This window comes from Schistocerca cancellata, chromosome 5 (genome assembly GCF_023864275.1).
Source record: "Schistocerca cancellata isolate TAMUIC-IGC-003103 chromosome 5, iqSchCanc2.1, whole genome shotgun sequence".
NCBI lineage: Eukaryota > Metazoa > Arthropoda > Insecta > Orthoptera > Acrididae > Schistocerca > Schistocerca cancellata.
In genome coordinates this window covers 760651420-760668122 of record NC_064630.1, presented here as the reverse complement: position 1 = coordinate 760668122, position 16703 = coordinate 760651420, and the positions used below count along the sequence as shown (strand labels likewise).

General features: G+C 41.0%; 1 protein-coding gene across 4 annotated transcripts in view; it reads right to left on the bottom strand.

Moving 5' to 3' along the window:
* The window catches only part of LOC126188299 (uncharacterized), a 192857-nt gene that overhangs the window by 51438 nt on the left and 124716 nt on the right, over positions 1-16703 (bottom strand). For 3 of the 4 annotated variants that reach the window (XM_049929889.1, XM_049929886.1, XM_049929887.1), the window contains one exon: positions 13447-14400. The exons of the other annotated variant lie outside the window; for it this stretch is intronic. Coding sequence is in view for 2 of the 3 variants with exons in the window: in XM_049929886.1 (XP_049785843.1) it covers positions 13887-14400 (514 nt within the window). In the remaining variant the exon portion in view is untranslated. Of the gene's footprint in view, positions 1-13446; positions 14401-16703 lie in introns of those variants that run through there. 4 annotated transcript variants of the gene reach the window in all.

The following is a 16703-nucleotide window of genomic DNA, read 5'->3' as shown; positions in this document are numbered from 1 at the left end:
CTTTGTCTCGAAACCTGGCAGAAAATCCAAAGAGATTCTGGTCGTATGTGAAGTATGCTAGCGGCAAGAAATGCCTTCTGCGCGATAGCAATGGAGGTACTATCGAAGACAGTGCTGCCACAGCGGAGTTACTAAACACAGCCTTCCGAAATGCCTTCACAAAAGAAGAAGAAGTAGATATTCTAGAATATGAATCGAGAAGAGCTGCCAACATGAGTACCGTAGAAGTAAATATCCTCAGAGTAGTGAAGCAACTTAAATCACTTAATAAAAGCAAGACTTCTGGTCCAGGTTCCTTTCGAAGTATGCTGATGCATCAGCTCCATACTTAACAATCATATACAACCGTTGGTTCGACGAAAGAACCGTACCGGTACCCAAAGACTGGAGAGTTGCACAGGTCACACCAATATTCAAGTGAGGTAGTAGGAGTAATCCACTAAATTATAGGCCCATATCGTTAACGTCGATATGCAGCAGGATTTTAGAACATATATTGTGTTCGAACATTATGAATTACCTCTAAGAAAACGGAATATTGACACACAGTCAACATGGCTTTAGAAAACATCGTTCCTGTGAAACACAAGTCGCTCTTTATTCACATGAAGTGTTGAGTGCTACTGACAACGGATTTCAGATCGATTCCGTATTTCTGGATTTCCGGAAGGCTTTTGACACTGTACCACACAAGCAGCTCGTATTGAAAATGCGTGCTTATGGAATATCGTCTCAGTTATGTGACGATTTGTGATTTCCTGTCAGAGAGGTCACAGTTCGCAGTAATTGACGGAAAGTCATCGAGTAAAACAGAAGTGATTTCTGGCGTTCCCCAAAGTAGTGTTATAGGCGCTTTGCTGTTCGTTATCTATATAAACGATTTGGGAGACAATCTGAGCAGTCGTCTTCGGTTGTTAGCAGATGACGCTGTCGTTTATCGACTAACAAAGTCATCAGAAGATCAAAACAAACTGCAAAACGATTTAGAAAAGATATCTGAATAGTGCGAAAAGTGGCACTTGGTCCTAAATAACGAAAAGTGTGAGATCATCCGCGTGAGTGCTGAAAGGAACTCGTTAAACTTCGGTTACACGATAAATCAGTCTAATCTAAAAGCCGTAAATTCAACTAAATACCTAGGTATTACAATTACGAACAACTTGAATTGGAAGGAACACACAAAAAATATTGTGGGGAAGGCTAAACAAAGACTGCGTTGTATTGGCAGGACACTTAGAAAATGTAACAGACCTACTAAGGAGACTGCTTACACAACGCTTGTTCATCCTCTTTTAGAATACTGCTGCGCGGTGTGGGATCCTTACCAGATAAGACTGACGGAGCACATCGAAAAAGTTCAAAGAAAGGCAGCACGTTTTGTATTATCGCGAAATATGGGAGAGAGAGTCACAGAAATGATACAGGATTTGGGTTGGAAATCATTAAAAGAAAGGCGTTTTTCGTTGAGACGAAATTCCAATCACTAACTTTCTCCTCCGAACGCGAAAATATTTTGTTGACACCTACCTACGTAGGGAGGAACGATCACCACGATAAAATAAGGGAAATCAGAGCTCGTACGGAAAGATATAGATGTTCATTCTTTCCGCGGGCTATACGAGATTGTAATAATAGAGAATTGTGAAGGTGGTTCGATGAACCGTCCGCCAGGCACTTAAAAGTGATTTGCAGGGTAGCCATGTAGATGTAGATGACAAGGCAGAACCCACACGCACCTTAAAAAGTCGGTCTTTTAAAAATGCTTGAAGTAAACAGGGCAGAGACCCACGTGTAAAGAGTATGGAGGATATCAGTTCTCCAGTAGGTGTAGGCCTTCTCCAAATCGAGAAACATGGGCACAATCTGGGATTTCCGCAGAAACCCATTCATGACATGTGTGGACAAAGTATCGAGATGGTCAACTGCAGAATGCCGCGTTCGAAATCCACACTGTGCATTCATCAGTAAATTGCGAGAGTCGAGCCACCATACCAGCCGGGCATGAATCATACTTTCCATCACCTTGCAAACGCAGCTGGTAAGAGAGATACGGCAGTAGCTAGAGGGAAGGTTTTTGTCCTTATCGGGCTTAGGTATGGGTATGACGATGGCTTCACGCTAGCGTCCAGGAAATGTGCCCTCTGCCTAGATGTGGTTGTTCATGTTAAGCAGAAAGTGCTTGCCCGCAAGAGAAAGGGGCTACAACATCTGAAAGTGGATGGCGTCTGGTCCTGGGAAGGAGTATCGTGATGAACTGAGAGCACGATCTAGCTCCTTTATGGTAAAGGTGGCATTGTAGCACTCACGCTTCAGGAAGAGAATTGTATCGCCCGAGCCTCCTCCGCTCGTTTCAGATGGAGGAGGGCAGTGTGATAGTGGGAAGAGCTCAAACCTTCCGAAACATGGCGGCACAAGGTGTTGGAGATAGCAACAGGGTCGACGATGACATCATCAGCTACTGTCAGGCCGGAAATTGGGGAATGGATCTTGGTCCAGAGAGCTGTCAGAGGTTGGCCCACGCGACAGAGGAAGGGGTGGAACTGTTAAAATAACTAGTGAATGAAATCGAGCTAGCTCTTTTGCTATCTCAAAAACGCTTCGACCCTTTGCACGCATCTGTTTATAATGAATCCAGTTTGTCATCATAGGATGGCGGTTAAAAACGTGGAAAGCACGTCTCCATGCGTGAATTGCATTGCAGCATGCCTCAGTCCACCAAGGGAATGGGACACGATGTGGTAAAGAGGAAGTGCAGTAAATGGAACGTTCTGCAGCAGTAAGGATAACACTTGTGAGACATTCCACCTGCTCATCACAACTGGGGAAGTCTTGTTCTTTGAAGGCCGCCAGGGAGGAGTAAAGCTGCCAGCCAGCCTTAGGAAGCTGGCATTTGGGCGTGCACAGAGATGGGGTAGGAGTCAGCAAGTAGATAGCACACAGGAAATGGTTGCTCGAGTAGGTGTCAGAACGGACCACTCAAGGCGAGGGGCAATCTGGGCAGTGCACAAGGATAGGTCCAAATGGGAATAGGTGTGTGAGGAGTCGGAAAGGAAAGTGGGTGCTCCGGTGTTAAGGCTGAAGAGGTTAAGTTGGTTAAGGTCAGCCAAGAGGGCACCTCTCTGACAGGTCCTGGGAGAACCTCAAAGGGAATGATGCACATTAAAGTCACCGAGTAGCAAAAATGGGGAAGGTAGCTGCCCAATAAGCTGAAGGAAGTCTGCCCTGGTGACAGTGAATGATGGAGGGGCATAAATGGTACAGATGGAAAAAGTCAGGTGGGGAAGAAAAAGGCGAAATGCAACAGCTCGAAGACTAGTAGTCAGGGAGATGGGTTGACTACGAATGTCATTCAGTATGAGCAGCATGATGCCCCCATGAGATGGAATGCCAACCTCAGGCGGAAGGTCAAAACAAATCAGTAAGAAATGTGGAAGCTCAAAGCAGTCATGAGGGCGCAATTTCGTTTCCTGAAGGCAGAGTACAAGGGGTCACTGTGATGCTAAAAGCAGCCGTAAATCCTCTTTGTGGGACTGAAGGCTGCAAACATTCCATTGGAGGAGAGTCATGATGAAGAGAAGTAGGGGTATCACCTCAGCGGCTGCCGAGTGACAGCCGGGAAAGAGCTGCTGCTACAGGGCACAGAAGCAGGGGGATCCTGCCCCATGGGGTGCACAGGAGCATCAGCTTGCTTGTGCGGTCGGTCTGTGGAGTCCAACACTGAAAAACGGTTGTTGGTGTGAACCGGCGATACAGAGGCTGGCCAGGCTGAGGTTTCATGTGGTGACACCATTGAAGAGGATCTTTGAGTTGGTGAAGGAGAAGACCATTTGCCTCTGGTGGACTCCTTCGAGCCTTTCTGCTTAAAGGAAGAGTCGGGTGTGATTTGGCTGGAGGGACAGAGGAAGTCTTCACGGGAGCACTCCTTCCGTCCTTTTTGGCCTACCTGTTACGTAGATGGTGCCTTCGCCCCTTGAGGCGAGAGGTTCATGGCTTGTTGCATAGCTGGATGGGGGAATGGTGATGCTACCTTGACACTGGGTGATTTCACAACTTCAGAGATGAATTGGAGGTTGCATGTCTGCGTGGTCATGTCCTTCACGGAGCGAGAGGTGATAAGAACAGAACTATAAGTACCAGACGGGAGAACACAGGGTTTGCAACTAGCCAGTAACTTGCAAGCGACTGGGTAAGGCACTTTTTCCTTTATCTGGATCCCTTGAACAGCCTACTCATCAAGATACATGGGGCAATCACGAGAGGAGGTGACATGGCCGCCATTGCAGCTGATACAGTGGGGAGAAGGAGGTGGACAACCGTCTTTGTGTGCATCCCTACCACAGGTGACACATGTGGCTGAGTGTCGACAAGACATTCTAGAGTGGTTGAAATGATGACACTAGTAGCAGTGCATTGGGTTCAGAATGCATGGCCAGACTGTGATGATTTCATGGCCTGTTTTGATCTTGGACAGAAGCACCACTCTATCAAAAGAGAGAGAGTGCGGGTGGGCACTAAGGAGAAATCTACCTTTTCAATAACACTATGGATGGCAATGACACCCTGATCAGAGAGGTAAGACTGGATTTTGGCCTTGGTTAGATCATCAAGCAGCCTGGTGTAAATTACACCATGCGAAGGATTCAAAGTTCTATGGGCCTCGACATGAACAGGGTAACCGTGGAGAAGCGAGGCAGCAAGCAGTTGTTGTGCTTGAGAATCAGAAGAGGTCTCCAAAAGCAAAGTGCCATTCCATAAACGAGAGCAGGATTTCACAGGGCTGGCAATTACATCAACACCTTTCTGGATAATAAACAGATTTAGTGTGGTGAAGGACTGACCGTCTTCAGTACATGAGATGACGAGGAACTGTGGTGCAGCGGGAAGGGTCATTGAATCATTAGCCCCGTTACGTTTACATTTTTTAGACACTGAGTGGGAAGATGATTGACTCATCATGAGCAAATCCCCCATGATATCCAGCATCTCCGATGGCGTGCTCCTTCCCACTGGGGCCCCTTCACAAGGGTGTGCACCCATCTTGGGTGACTGATCACACCTCAGGTCATGCCTCCCGGACATCTGACAGAGGGATCAATCAGCAATTTGGGAAGGTTGCAGCTGAGGCAATCACCCCTCCCTGAGCCTGGCTTGTACCAGGGGGTACGAACGAACCCTACCTGTCGACCCGGGGCTGGTAATTACGCATTACACAGTCACCTGTAATGCATCAAACATGTGGACCGGCATTCAGCAGCACACAGGGAGGAAGAAGAAAAAGAGGAAACTTAAACACTGAAGCAGAGGAACAAGAGGAAAAGGGAAACAAAGAAAAGAAAAGAAAAGAAAAGAAAAGGAAATGATAAACAAAGGTGGACTGTTCTGACGTCAGTGACAGAATGCAGAACATTCCCAATAACACCCCAGACATGTTCCTCAAGGGAGGGGGAAAAGAATAGCAAGAGGGTAGACATGCATCACTGAATGGAAAGAATGCTGCAAAGGGTGGGGCCCCATGGTAGCCAAGCACGAACCCGTCAAAGAGTGGCAAGCTGCCTGGGGGGGAGTGACAAGATGCAGGTGTCAACAAAGATTATATAAAATGGGCTCCACAAGCAGGAATTAAGTGCCAGAAGACCACTCAAGGCTCCTCCTTTAAACTGGGTTCAGAGAGGAGCTCATGTCACATAGGCAAAGAACTAGTCTCTGTGGGCTATGCAGTACCAGGTTACAATGCTCTTTTGTGATGAGACCTATGTCATTCTCCACTCTGACAATACTGATATTCATGTGTTGAAGAAATGAGGATAACATTTACATCCCAGCTGCATTGTAGACCACCAATTTTATCATTGTACTTGACTTTTTTTGGGGGTGGACTGTACAAAAAGTTGGAAGGAATGGCCCCATATTTTCCAGATCTCAACTGCACTGAAAATGCATCATTCATGCTAAAATGAGAGGTTAGGCATTGTCCTGTCTCATCATAGACCACATGGATGCTGCTGTTGAGGAAGGGAGCAATATCCCACAGGCTTATCTGGACAACCAACTGCAATCAAAAGTGACTCCTGTTACAAGGAGGGCCAACTGATTCATACACAATGCGTTACGCAAGATGACAGCGAAAAGATACAGCAGTGTTGCAGTGCAGTCTTTTGTAAGGCTTCATTTTTTGTGCTTATCAAATGGAAATTTGTTTATCTTCCTTATTTTCATTTTCTTATGACTGTACCTGACAGAACAAAACCAGTTCTGTTTCCTATTACGTCCAGTACAGACAATAAATCAATATGCAACATTTATTGTGACCACACTAGGTAATGGCTACTTCACTGAGGTGGGGCCTACATTGTATTATTACTATTATTATTATCATTATTAATGGCAGTGATCATATGCAAAACATTTGCCACCTGTAGTTTTCCAATTTCTGCCAGTTCGAAGTAATGAATCCAGCAACCAAGTGATTTTTCAAACAGTACGTATAGTGCACACATTTTAATTTGGTTGATTTCAAATAGCGTTGCAGGGAGTGAAAAAAGTCTCTAGAGAGAGGACTGCTGTAGAAGACCTATGTTGTATAACAAGTTTCTACATTCAATGTGCTTTCTTTTCTGCAGAGGAGTTGTAGGTAGCACTTGTGTTGTTTAATCCATACATATTACAAAAATGAATTTATGTATGTTCCACATCTCCTTCTAAACTACTGGAGCGATTTCAAACAAACATGGCACACATATTTCTTACTGTCAGACAACAATCACTGTTAAGGTAAGAACCACCTACCTAACACCATTCAGAAGTTATGACAACATAAATAGTGAGATGCATGAAGAACTGCACCATCAAGCATGAAGTTATAATACATTTATTCTTTACTTCAAAGACACTCCTACAATTGAGTCAACTTAAGGGTACCTCTGATAACTGGTAGCATTTTCAACAGCTTTTAACTGTGAAGAGCAAACTGCTGTAGACAAAGACAATAACCATATATAGAGCTACAAACAGGCATTGCCAGAGTGACGTTTGCAAAATCACATTGTAGACAAGTAAAGCAGTTTTGTTCAATGTACAGAAACTGTCCAGGATCATCCGACACTGAGTCTACCAAGCGAGTACATATAAGGTTTTGTTTCTAATGGAAAACTGACAAAATGACTACCTGGGCAGTGTCGAGATTGTCAGCTAGTCGGTCTGTAAAAGAAAAGATTGTTAGAAATAAGCAGTATCAATTGTCTCATTGACTCATTGGTCTGTTGTTTAATAAATGCCTACCGCCACTATGTCCTTGCCTTCATTTGTTTACTACGTTAAACAAGCCGTTTGATTGTGTCATATGGGACAAGTTGTGGCATGTGAACAATGCGTTTGAGATTCCAAAAAAAATAGTGGTTTGCAGGGATGGTGGAATTTCAATTCATGACTGAAAAATCAACAACCTATGCTGTGCAGATGACACTATTCTTAGTGCAAGAAGTGATAAAACCTTAGTGATATAGTCTCCAGAGTAAAGACTGCAGTTTTAAGTTTCTGTCAAGAGATAAACATGAACAAAAACACAACTAATGATTATTAATTGCCAAGGTTTATTTGAAATTCAACTTCCAGGATACTTAAAGGATCTGGAGACAGTATACGATGGTGTTTGTCCAGGGTATCTGGTCAATGACACAGAAAAGTATGATAAAGAAAAACCACGACAAATCATCCTGAGTAGAGCCATGATGGTTAAACTCACTATGGCCTGGCAGAAGCTTGCAGCATCCAAAATGTCAAACACTTCATGGAATCACTGGTGTTCTTGTATGGCTGCAAGATCTGGACTGTAAAACCCAATGAGAAGAGCCGAATTGATGCCTTCGAGATGTGGTGTTGGTGGAAGATGTTATGCATACCATGGTCAGAAAGAAGAACCAATGCTTTCATTATCGATGATTTTAGCATCACAAGAAGTTTACCGTATTTACTCGAATCTAAGCCGCACTTTTTTTCCGGTTTTTGTAATCCAAAAAACCGCCTGCGGCTTAGAATCGAGTGCAAAGCAAGCGGAAGTTCTGAAAAATGTTGGTAGGTGTCGCCACAACTAACTTCTGCCGTCGAATATATGTAGCGCTACACAGGCATGCTTTGTCAGCACAAAGATAAATACTGGCGCCAAAACTTGTGCACCAGTAAATAAATTAAAAAAAAAATGTGGAAGATGAGCTTTTTTTTCTCTGCCCCGAGTTTCGACCACTGCATTTTCATACATTATCCAACGAAGTAAATACAAATTCCGTATTGTTCATCTTCGAATGTAGTAGAATTTCAATGTACTACGAAAATCTGACTGGCAAGACTGTTTGGGATGTTTTTCAATACAGCCAACTCTACGTTCTGAATTTTTTCCTACCTGTGAGAAGAGATGGTTGCTAATAGTAACCTGATGAAATGTGAATCACAAGCAGTATTCTCTTCACCATTCACCATAAGAATAATATGAATATAAACATTTTGCCATGTATTCTTCCGTGTTTGTTGCTATCTCATTTAAATCCTGTCTGCCTAATAAACTACGAAACTAGAGTGAGACAACAGGAAACGCGGAAGAATACACTTATAGTGTCATGTTTATATTCGTATTATTCTTATGCCTAATAGTGATACAGTCAAAAATGAAGCACGGCAACTGACTACATTTTTAAATCTAAGATGACTCTAATTTCTGTGCAGAATTTGATGTACTAAAGAAGCGGCCGCAAAGATTTTCAAACGGAGAAAAATTTTCGCCTAACTCTCATTCAGAACATGTTATATCATATGCAGCCTATTATTTGGTTCTTGTTGATCATTCTCAAAGGAAGCAGCAGTGTAAGTAACAACAAATAGCAGTCTCTTGCCATTGTTTCACTAATGAGACGATTCGCCTCTTTTTAGTTGTAAGCGGCGGTAGCGGGCACAAAAGCAAGCCATGCCGCGAGCGGCGACAGGCCGTAAACACGCACTATCAGAATGCAACAAACAATGCATGACACAGTACAGTGATGCATTTTCAGCTTAGAGTGACGTAAACACCTATAACAGAGAAAATGGCACTTATCAGATCAAAGCAAAATAAGCAATCGATTCAAACCAGACGAAGCACGTGAAAAAGGAAGGGTACCCGTATAAATACGGACGGAGCGCCTGACGCATAGCAATGGCTACCTGGTAAAGCTTAACTGCTAAGCTTACGACTCGAACCAAACTACTGTAGCTGTATAGTCATTCATTCGACCTAAATTGTGTGTCATATTACAATGGACCAACTTTGTTTCGATTTGGAGGTGCGGCCTAAAACTTTTCTCTCCCCTTGGATTTCGAGTCTCAAATTTCAGGTGCGGCTTAGATTCGGGAAATCTTTTTTTCCTTTATTTTGAGTCTCATTTTTCAGGTGCGGCTTAGATTCGAGTGCGGCTTAGATTCGAGTAAATATGGTATCTTTATGTGTCAGCAAAAGATATACTTCAAGACCCTTGGGCACATTTTGAGAAGAGAAAGGAATCATTTAGAAAAGACCATCTTGCAAGGTGAAATCAAAGGCAGAAGCCCATGAGGAAGAGCAGTACAAATATGGTTAGATCAAATGAAGAAGATTACCGGTTTGCATCTTCAAATTATATTAAGAAAGCTGAAGATCACTGTGAATGGAAATCCCCAGCTGAAGATTTAATTACTTAAGAAATGAATGAAGATACGAGGTTATGACACTCAGCAATCAGTAACCTGAATTATGATGATGAAATCAAGAGCAGAAGAGTACCTATAATGCTTTCTTGGATAACCCCAGACATAATTTCAGTTTCATGATTTCCTATCCATTAGGAATGCAGTCGCACAGCTGAGACAGTCCTTCGCATGCACATAATTGTGTCAGAAATCACTTGTGAAGAACAGTGTCAAATTCCTTCAGTAAATCTAGAAATATGGACTCTACCTGAGGTCCCTTGTCAATAGCATTTCTTTCTTCATGTGCATAGAGAGCCAGTTGTGTTTCACAAACACATATTTTCTGAATGCCTGCTGATTATGTGATAATAGACTTTCTTTCCAAGTATTACATGATGCTGCAACACAGTACACATTGTAAAACCTTGCTGCAAGTCAATGTCAATAATATGAATCTATTAAGTCAGTACATTACTTCTATTTCCTTCCTTGTATATTGTTGCGACCTGTGCAACTTTCCAGTCTTTAGTTACAGACATTCTGTCAAGTGAACAGTTGTATATGACTGCTAAAAATGGAGCTATTTCATCGGAATACTCTGAAAGGAACCTAATTTATACGCAATCTGAATGGTAAGACTTGTTTTCCTTGAGTGACTTCATAAGTAGCTCTTGTTGGTAACTGTTCTTGATTAGGATTCTGGAATATTTATTCTTTGTTGAAGGAATTTTGGAAAACTGTCTTTAGTAACTCTGCTTTAGTGGAGTGCAGTGAAAGCATTGATCGTCTTTAGCTGCACATATACTTTACATACAACCAGAATCTCTTTGGAGTTCTGCCAGATTTTGAGACATAGTTTGTGGAAACTGTTACAAGTGTCTTGCATTACAGTTTGCTCTAAGTTTTGAGCTTCTGTAAAGCATTGACAGTCATGGAGATTTTGCTTTGTTTTTAGAACTGTGGAGATTTTGCGTCTTTTAAAACTGGCTTGTTTTTCACTGTTTCCACAACAGGATCCTATCAGTTTCCGTCAAATGTATTTCTTTGAATAGATGTCACATCTGGTCTACATTTACAAAATGGATTTAGAAGTAATGGAGGCTGTCTCTTAGGAAAGCATCCAGTAATTCTTATTTGCATTTTTAAATAAATATTTTTATTTAGTTTATGAGTTTTGGTGGGTTTTGGTGTTATGGTATTCGGTCTCTCATGGTCACTAATCCTTGTATCATCAGAATGTTCTCTATTTGCTTAGGATTGATTGTCACTAAGAGGTCTAGTACAATGTCACAACCATTTACACTTCATGTTAGCTCCTGAACTCCTGCTCAAAATACCTAAAGGAATCATTTATTAATTGATTTCAAATGTTGAGTATAACTTCAACTCGTGCTTCAATTTCACTACAAGATAAACTACTTCTTACAGCAACAAACATGCCACTGACAACGGAATTTAGCCTATCTTTTCTGAACATATTAGGTCCACACTAAAAACTTCGATGAAACTTGTCTCTATCTTTAGTCAGCTTTCAGTACTTATACAATTTTTGCTTCAGCTGTCAATGGGCACTTGAAGTTGTGGTTATATCCCAACACAGCTACGAGAATTTGTAACTATAAGACTGATGTTTTCTACTTCTAGCCTCAATCTGTGTCTGACCTCCATCCCTGGAGACTGAATCCCCAGTTATGCTTATCTGAGACCCTGTAACCTAAAAGAACCATTCCACACAGCCCCTGCTACCAATGCACCTGTCTCCTTTGTGTAACAGTCCCCTATCTATATTACACTGATCCTAACATCTTTCCACCCTATGGTGCAACTCAGGGAATCTGCAGCCTACAAAGTGAAAATATTGTCTGCACCTCTGATTCAGACCTTCCAGTTGTGTCTGTAACACAGGTCCACAATCGGTACTGTCAATGGTGGAATGAATGGTGAGCTCCTCCTCCACTTTGCGGGGAAAACAGACTGTCTTTATTTCTTCAGACAGCCACCAGCAACCAAAGAGACACCCTTGTGATCCCAAGCAACATCAGCCACCATCTGCAGCTGACTACACCCTGTGCTCTTCATGGCACCCAGAAGGACCTGTTCATCATGCAAGATGGCTACTCCTGGTATGTGAAGAAAGTACATACTGGATTTCTTGCCCTTCTTGGCAGCTGTTTCCTTAGTGGGCTCCATCATGTGCTTAATGTTGGAGCCCCCATCTACCAATACTCTCATGCTCTGTAAATGCTTGGACCTCGCAAGGTGAGAGGCATTTCCCAGTGCAGGGCTAGATGGTTCAGGGTCATTATCACTATCAGCCACAGATGGCACTAGAAACCTATTAGATGTCTGACAAATCTTTAAATCACATTATACTACAAACCAATGTTGCCCAGGCAAACAAGTAATATACATTCACTTGATAGTAAAAATACTTTTGAATAACAATTTATAATATTTACAAGTTTAATTCTCATTTTAAACCAACATCCAGAAACAATAATCCCATTGAACCAAGACCACAGAATGTGTAGAACATGAATGAAGAAATAAATGAATTAAACTGCAAAGAGCTTGTGTACACACAAGCCCAGTAGCACCCTCTCTTGTCACACGAGAAAAGTCACTGTTATGTCACACTTAAGCCATGAAGAAACATGAAAGCAACTGCCAATATGCCTCAGTGATATCACAGACCAAGTAAGTCAGTTGAAAAAGGACAGGAAGGTCACTGTGTGAAGCTGGTTTGTCGTAGTGTGATATTTCAGCCTGAACAGGGAATGTTGCTACAACTGTGATTCATGTATGAAACAACTGGGTTGTACACAAAGATGTGTAGGTACTGGACCACAGCTCAGGATGTCTATCTACATGGCCATAATAGACTGTACTGCTCTGTCCATGCAATGGTTACATAGAACAGTATGTGACAACTGTTTGGTGTTTGTGATTGCCATGGCCATATGAACACTCCTTTGAGATGCAAAATGTAGTTTCAGATGAGCCCTCCTACAGCTTGTTGTAGGCCAATGGCCCTATAAATGTTAATTCCTGCCATTGTGATGACAGTGAACAAATGCCAAGACTGGTGCTTGAATACAGTATGCAATCCCATCTCCTTCATGCAGCTTCACATAGTTTGTATGAGAGTCTACAAAGCATCAGTGGCTGCTAGATGACTTTGGCTAAAAAGTTACTGACTAATTGTTTCCAGTTCTATTCAGTTTCAGCAAGACAAGATCTGGACACATTTCATGAAGAATCTCCATATGTTTGGATAATATGCTGGCCTTGAAAGTGTCTGACATATAACTGGTTGATTGTTTGCTAATCACCACCATCAAGAAACCATTATTGATTGTTTGTGGTGGACCCCTACCCTCTTTGGTTCTGTGCCATGACATTATTAGGGTCTGAACCAATTTGTGAAGGTTTCCTGCTGAACTGAACTGATAAAGTGAGGGTCATGTAGAGCTCAATAATCTTTATGTATTACCACATACCTTGTCTGTGACATTAAATTTAATGTCAGTATTGTGTGCAATTCTTCATTTTGCAATTTTTAGTTCATATGACTGCAATTGAATATGAAAATATAATGCTTTAAAAGCATTGTTATTTTACAAACTTCAATTCTCCCCATGAGAGAGTGAGCACTTAAGCATCAAGAAACTTAGGTAACTAGTCAAACTGTAAATTTCTGCTTATGGTCATAAGCTCACATGGACTAGGCATACAGCCTGAGGAAAAAACTGTGACTGTCTTATGAAATGTTTTATTACATATTTCGGTTGAGAACATTCAAGTGATATCATTGCCAGTTTCAACTTATAAACATGTTATCATTAGGTGATTTCAACACAGTGCATGTATACAGTTATTAAAACTTAACTATTAAATGTCTTCCTCTCTTAAACACTCAATTATGTTACTACAGATTCAGAAATTAATCTATAAAGTTGTCAGACAGGTATGATTTAACTTTGTGTTTGAAAATTTTACAATCTGTTGAATTCTTTACAAACATCTTCATTGCTGCATGGCTCGCTCTTTTCTGTTCCACCCTAAGTCTGAACAATGGATGGTGTAAATCATTTCTCCTGTGATAGTGATGCGTTGTCTCTCTTGGGGAGCGTAACATTTAACTTCAGCCACTAAAATGTACAAAATGAACAGTCTTCATTGATATGCATTACTCTTCAGCAGTAATCATGGTCAAGAAGTGCTGTGGCAGCACTTTCATGAGACTTCATATGTTTCATAAAGTGCTGTGCTGTATGGAGGAAAGATCGATCACACACCATACAGTGAAATACTTGCACATATGAGTCTTCTGGCAGACCATCACTGTACCACTTTCGTGAGCTTATCTGGGATGAACGATGGCACACTTGAAAATGAACATCTAGATTTCTCCAAACAGAAAACTTTTCATTGCAGTGACCACAGACAAACTCAGAGCCTTCATTCACCTTTTTACTGTCCCACATATTATCTGCTGACAATGGAGATGAATTCTCATTTTCAGAGTCACTTGTGCAGTCTGGAGGTTCTTGTTTAACCTCTTCTGCTCGAGGGAGAGCAAATTTACTGACTGGCCTCTCTACGCGTGGATGAATGTATGTTGTTCTCCTGGAGTATGTGCCTTCTTCTTCATTTAACTTCAAGAAATGTGAATTGTCCACTACCAGTGGTGAAGTTCCAGAGATCATCCTGGAAAATGCAGTAATACTTATGTGTTGCTAAACTTTGTGAGACAGACAAATGAGTGCAACAATGTAATGCTCTCAGCAACATTACTTTGATGGCCTCAGCTATGTATCTAAACATGACAGAAGCAAGAATATAAGTCTTTCAAATTCCTTTACTTCAGTGCTTTATATTGTTACTGTGTTAAGTAAATAAATTAAACCCACAGTTAACTGTTTAGTACCTTACAATAATGGGTTTACTAAAAATTTATGTTAACTATTCACAGAAAAAATTTGTAGCTGTTAGTTATGATCAATGATGAAACATTTTCTCTCTTGCAAGGAAACAGCTTTCCTTTAGGTAAATAAGAAAGGCTTTATTTAAAAATTCAAGTATAACATTTCAGCTATTTTTTATTACAACATATGACTAATAGAATTAAAAGGTTACTGACCCAACACACCAAATTGATATATACACAGCCATTAACCTCTGAGTGTCCAATTATATTCATTACCTGCATCAGCTTCAATATGGTTAGTGTTGTACAATGATTCAATCAGATCTATATCTTCCTTTTGGGTGCTTGAGGATATTCTCTTATAATACAAATGAAATTACACCAAATAAAACATATCTCTACAGCTTTCTTTCATTTATAGTTTCATATTGAATACATGCTACAGCATCATTAAAGCTGTTTTGTACAATATGTTGCACAGCTATGAACTTTTGGAACCAGATGTGTTGTTGATGTTATTCTTGCTGTTGTTGTTGTTGTTGTTACTGTTGGTTTTCAGTGTGAAGATCGGTTTGCTGCAGCTTCAAATGTTTGTCCATCCATCCTCCATCTCTGCATAACTACTGCAGTTTAAATCCATTTGAACTTGCTTACTGTACTGAAGCCTTGATCTCCCTCTACAAGTTTTACCCTTCACCACCCCTTCTTCTATCCATTACCAAATTGATTATTCCTTGATATCTCAGAAACTTAGGTCACTAAATCCGGACTAACATGCTAATCCTGTGAAGACACAGGACAAGGCTAGGAGAAAGGAGTCGTATTTTGCAAGCTTTTGGAATTGGATTCAATCATTCTTCTTGATGTCTGAGGGCAATTTCGGTTTAATATATCTTGTATAACATGTGGAATAATTTTTATATGTGTGGCTCTCCCAAAAATCTCAATAATTCAGGGGGAATGTCATCTACTCTGGGGGCCTTGTTTTGACTTGTGTGTTTCGGTGCTCTCTGAAATCCTTCTAAAAATATCATCTTCATCTACTTACTCTTCCATTTCTGCAACATTATCTTCAAGATAATTTCCCATGTATAGCCCCTTTATACATATTCCTTCCACCTTTCAGTTTACACTTCTGACTTAATACTACACGTCTTCACTGTGGGAATATTTGTGGTTTTCCCTGTTACATCTGCATACAGAGTTCAGGCAGAATAGCTTCATAAATGCAGATTGTGTGTGTGTGTGTGTGTGTGTGTGTGTGTGTGATTTAATTAGTCTAATATTGTCTTTACTGGCCCTGTGGGGTGACTCACTAGGAGGATGGTATATTCCTAGATTTCTCACAAGTACCCTTTTGCGGGATAGTCTGCAAACGTGCGACATTTTTGTTATGCTCATCTGTGAGTCAAATACTTGTGCTGTCCTTCTCTGTGTGTACTCAGTATGTTCCAAATCAGTTGTATTTGTTCTTGTTCTACTTCTGCACTATAAGACTTAGGCACTTACGCCTATTCCATCTCCACTTTTCACTGCCAGCTCATTTTGGGTCTTCCTACGCCCCTTCTTCCTCTTGGCTGGTACAGCATGGGCAAATGTGGGATTATCTATGTGCTCATTCTTTGTAGGTAATATTTCCATAATGTTTTACTTTCTTCACTCTTTCCATTAATGTTATAAATAATTAGTTCACTCCTAATATCTTCATTTCTTATATAACCTTCCCTGGTAACACCTCTCACAGTCCTAAGAAATCTCATTTCTGCTACTTGCAGTTTACTTTTATGGCTTTGTTTTTGCTTTTTTGATCCATGACTCACTATCATATAACAAAACAGGTATATCCATTATTTATTTTATAAAATTTTAATGTTGTTTCCTTTTGTACTTTGTTCTGGAATATTTTGTTTATCATTCCACATACTGACTGATATTTGCTAATTTATTTTCTATGCCCTTGCCCATGTCATAGCTTATGTTACATCCTCAAAAAATGAAGTTGGAGGCCTGCTATTCTGTTTTACCTAACTAACATAATTAATTCATTGCTTTTTTGTAGCTCATCTTCACTTTTCATTTGCAT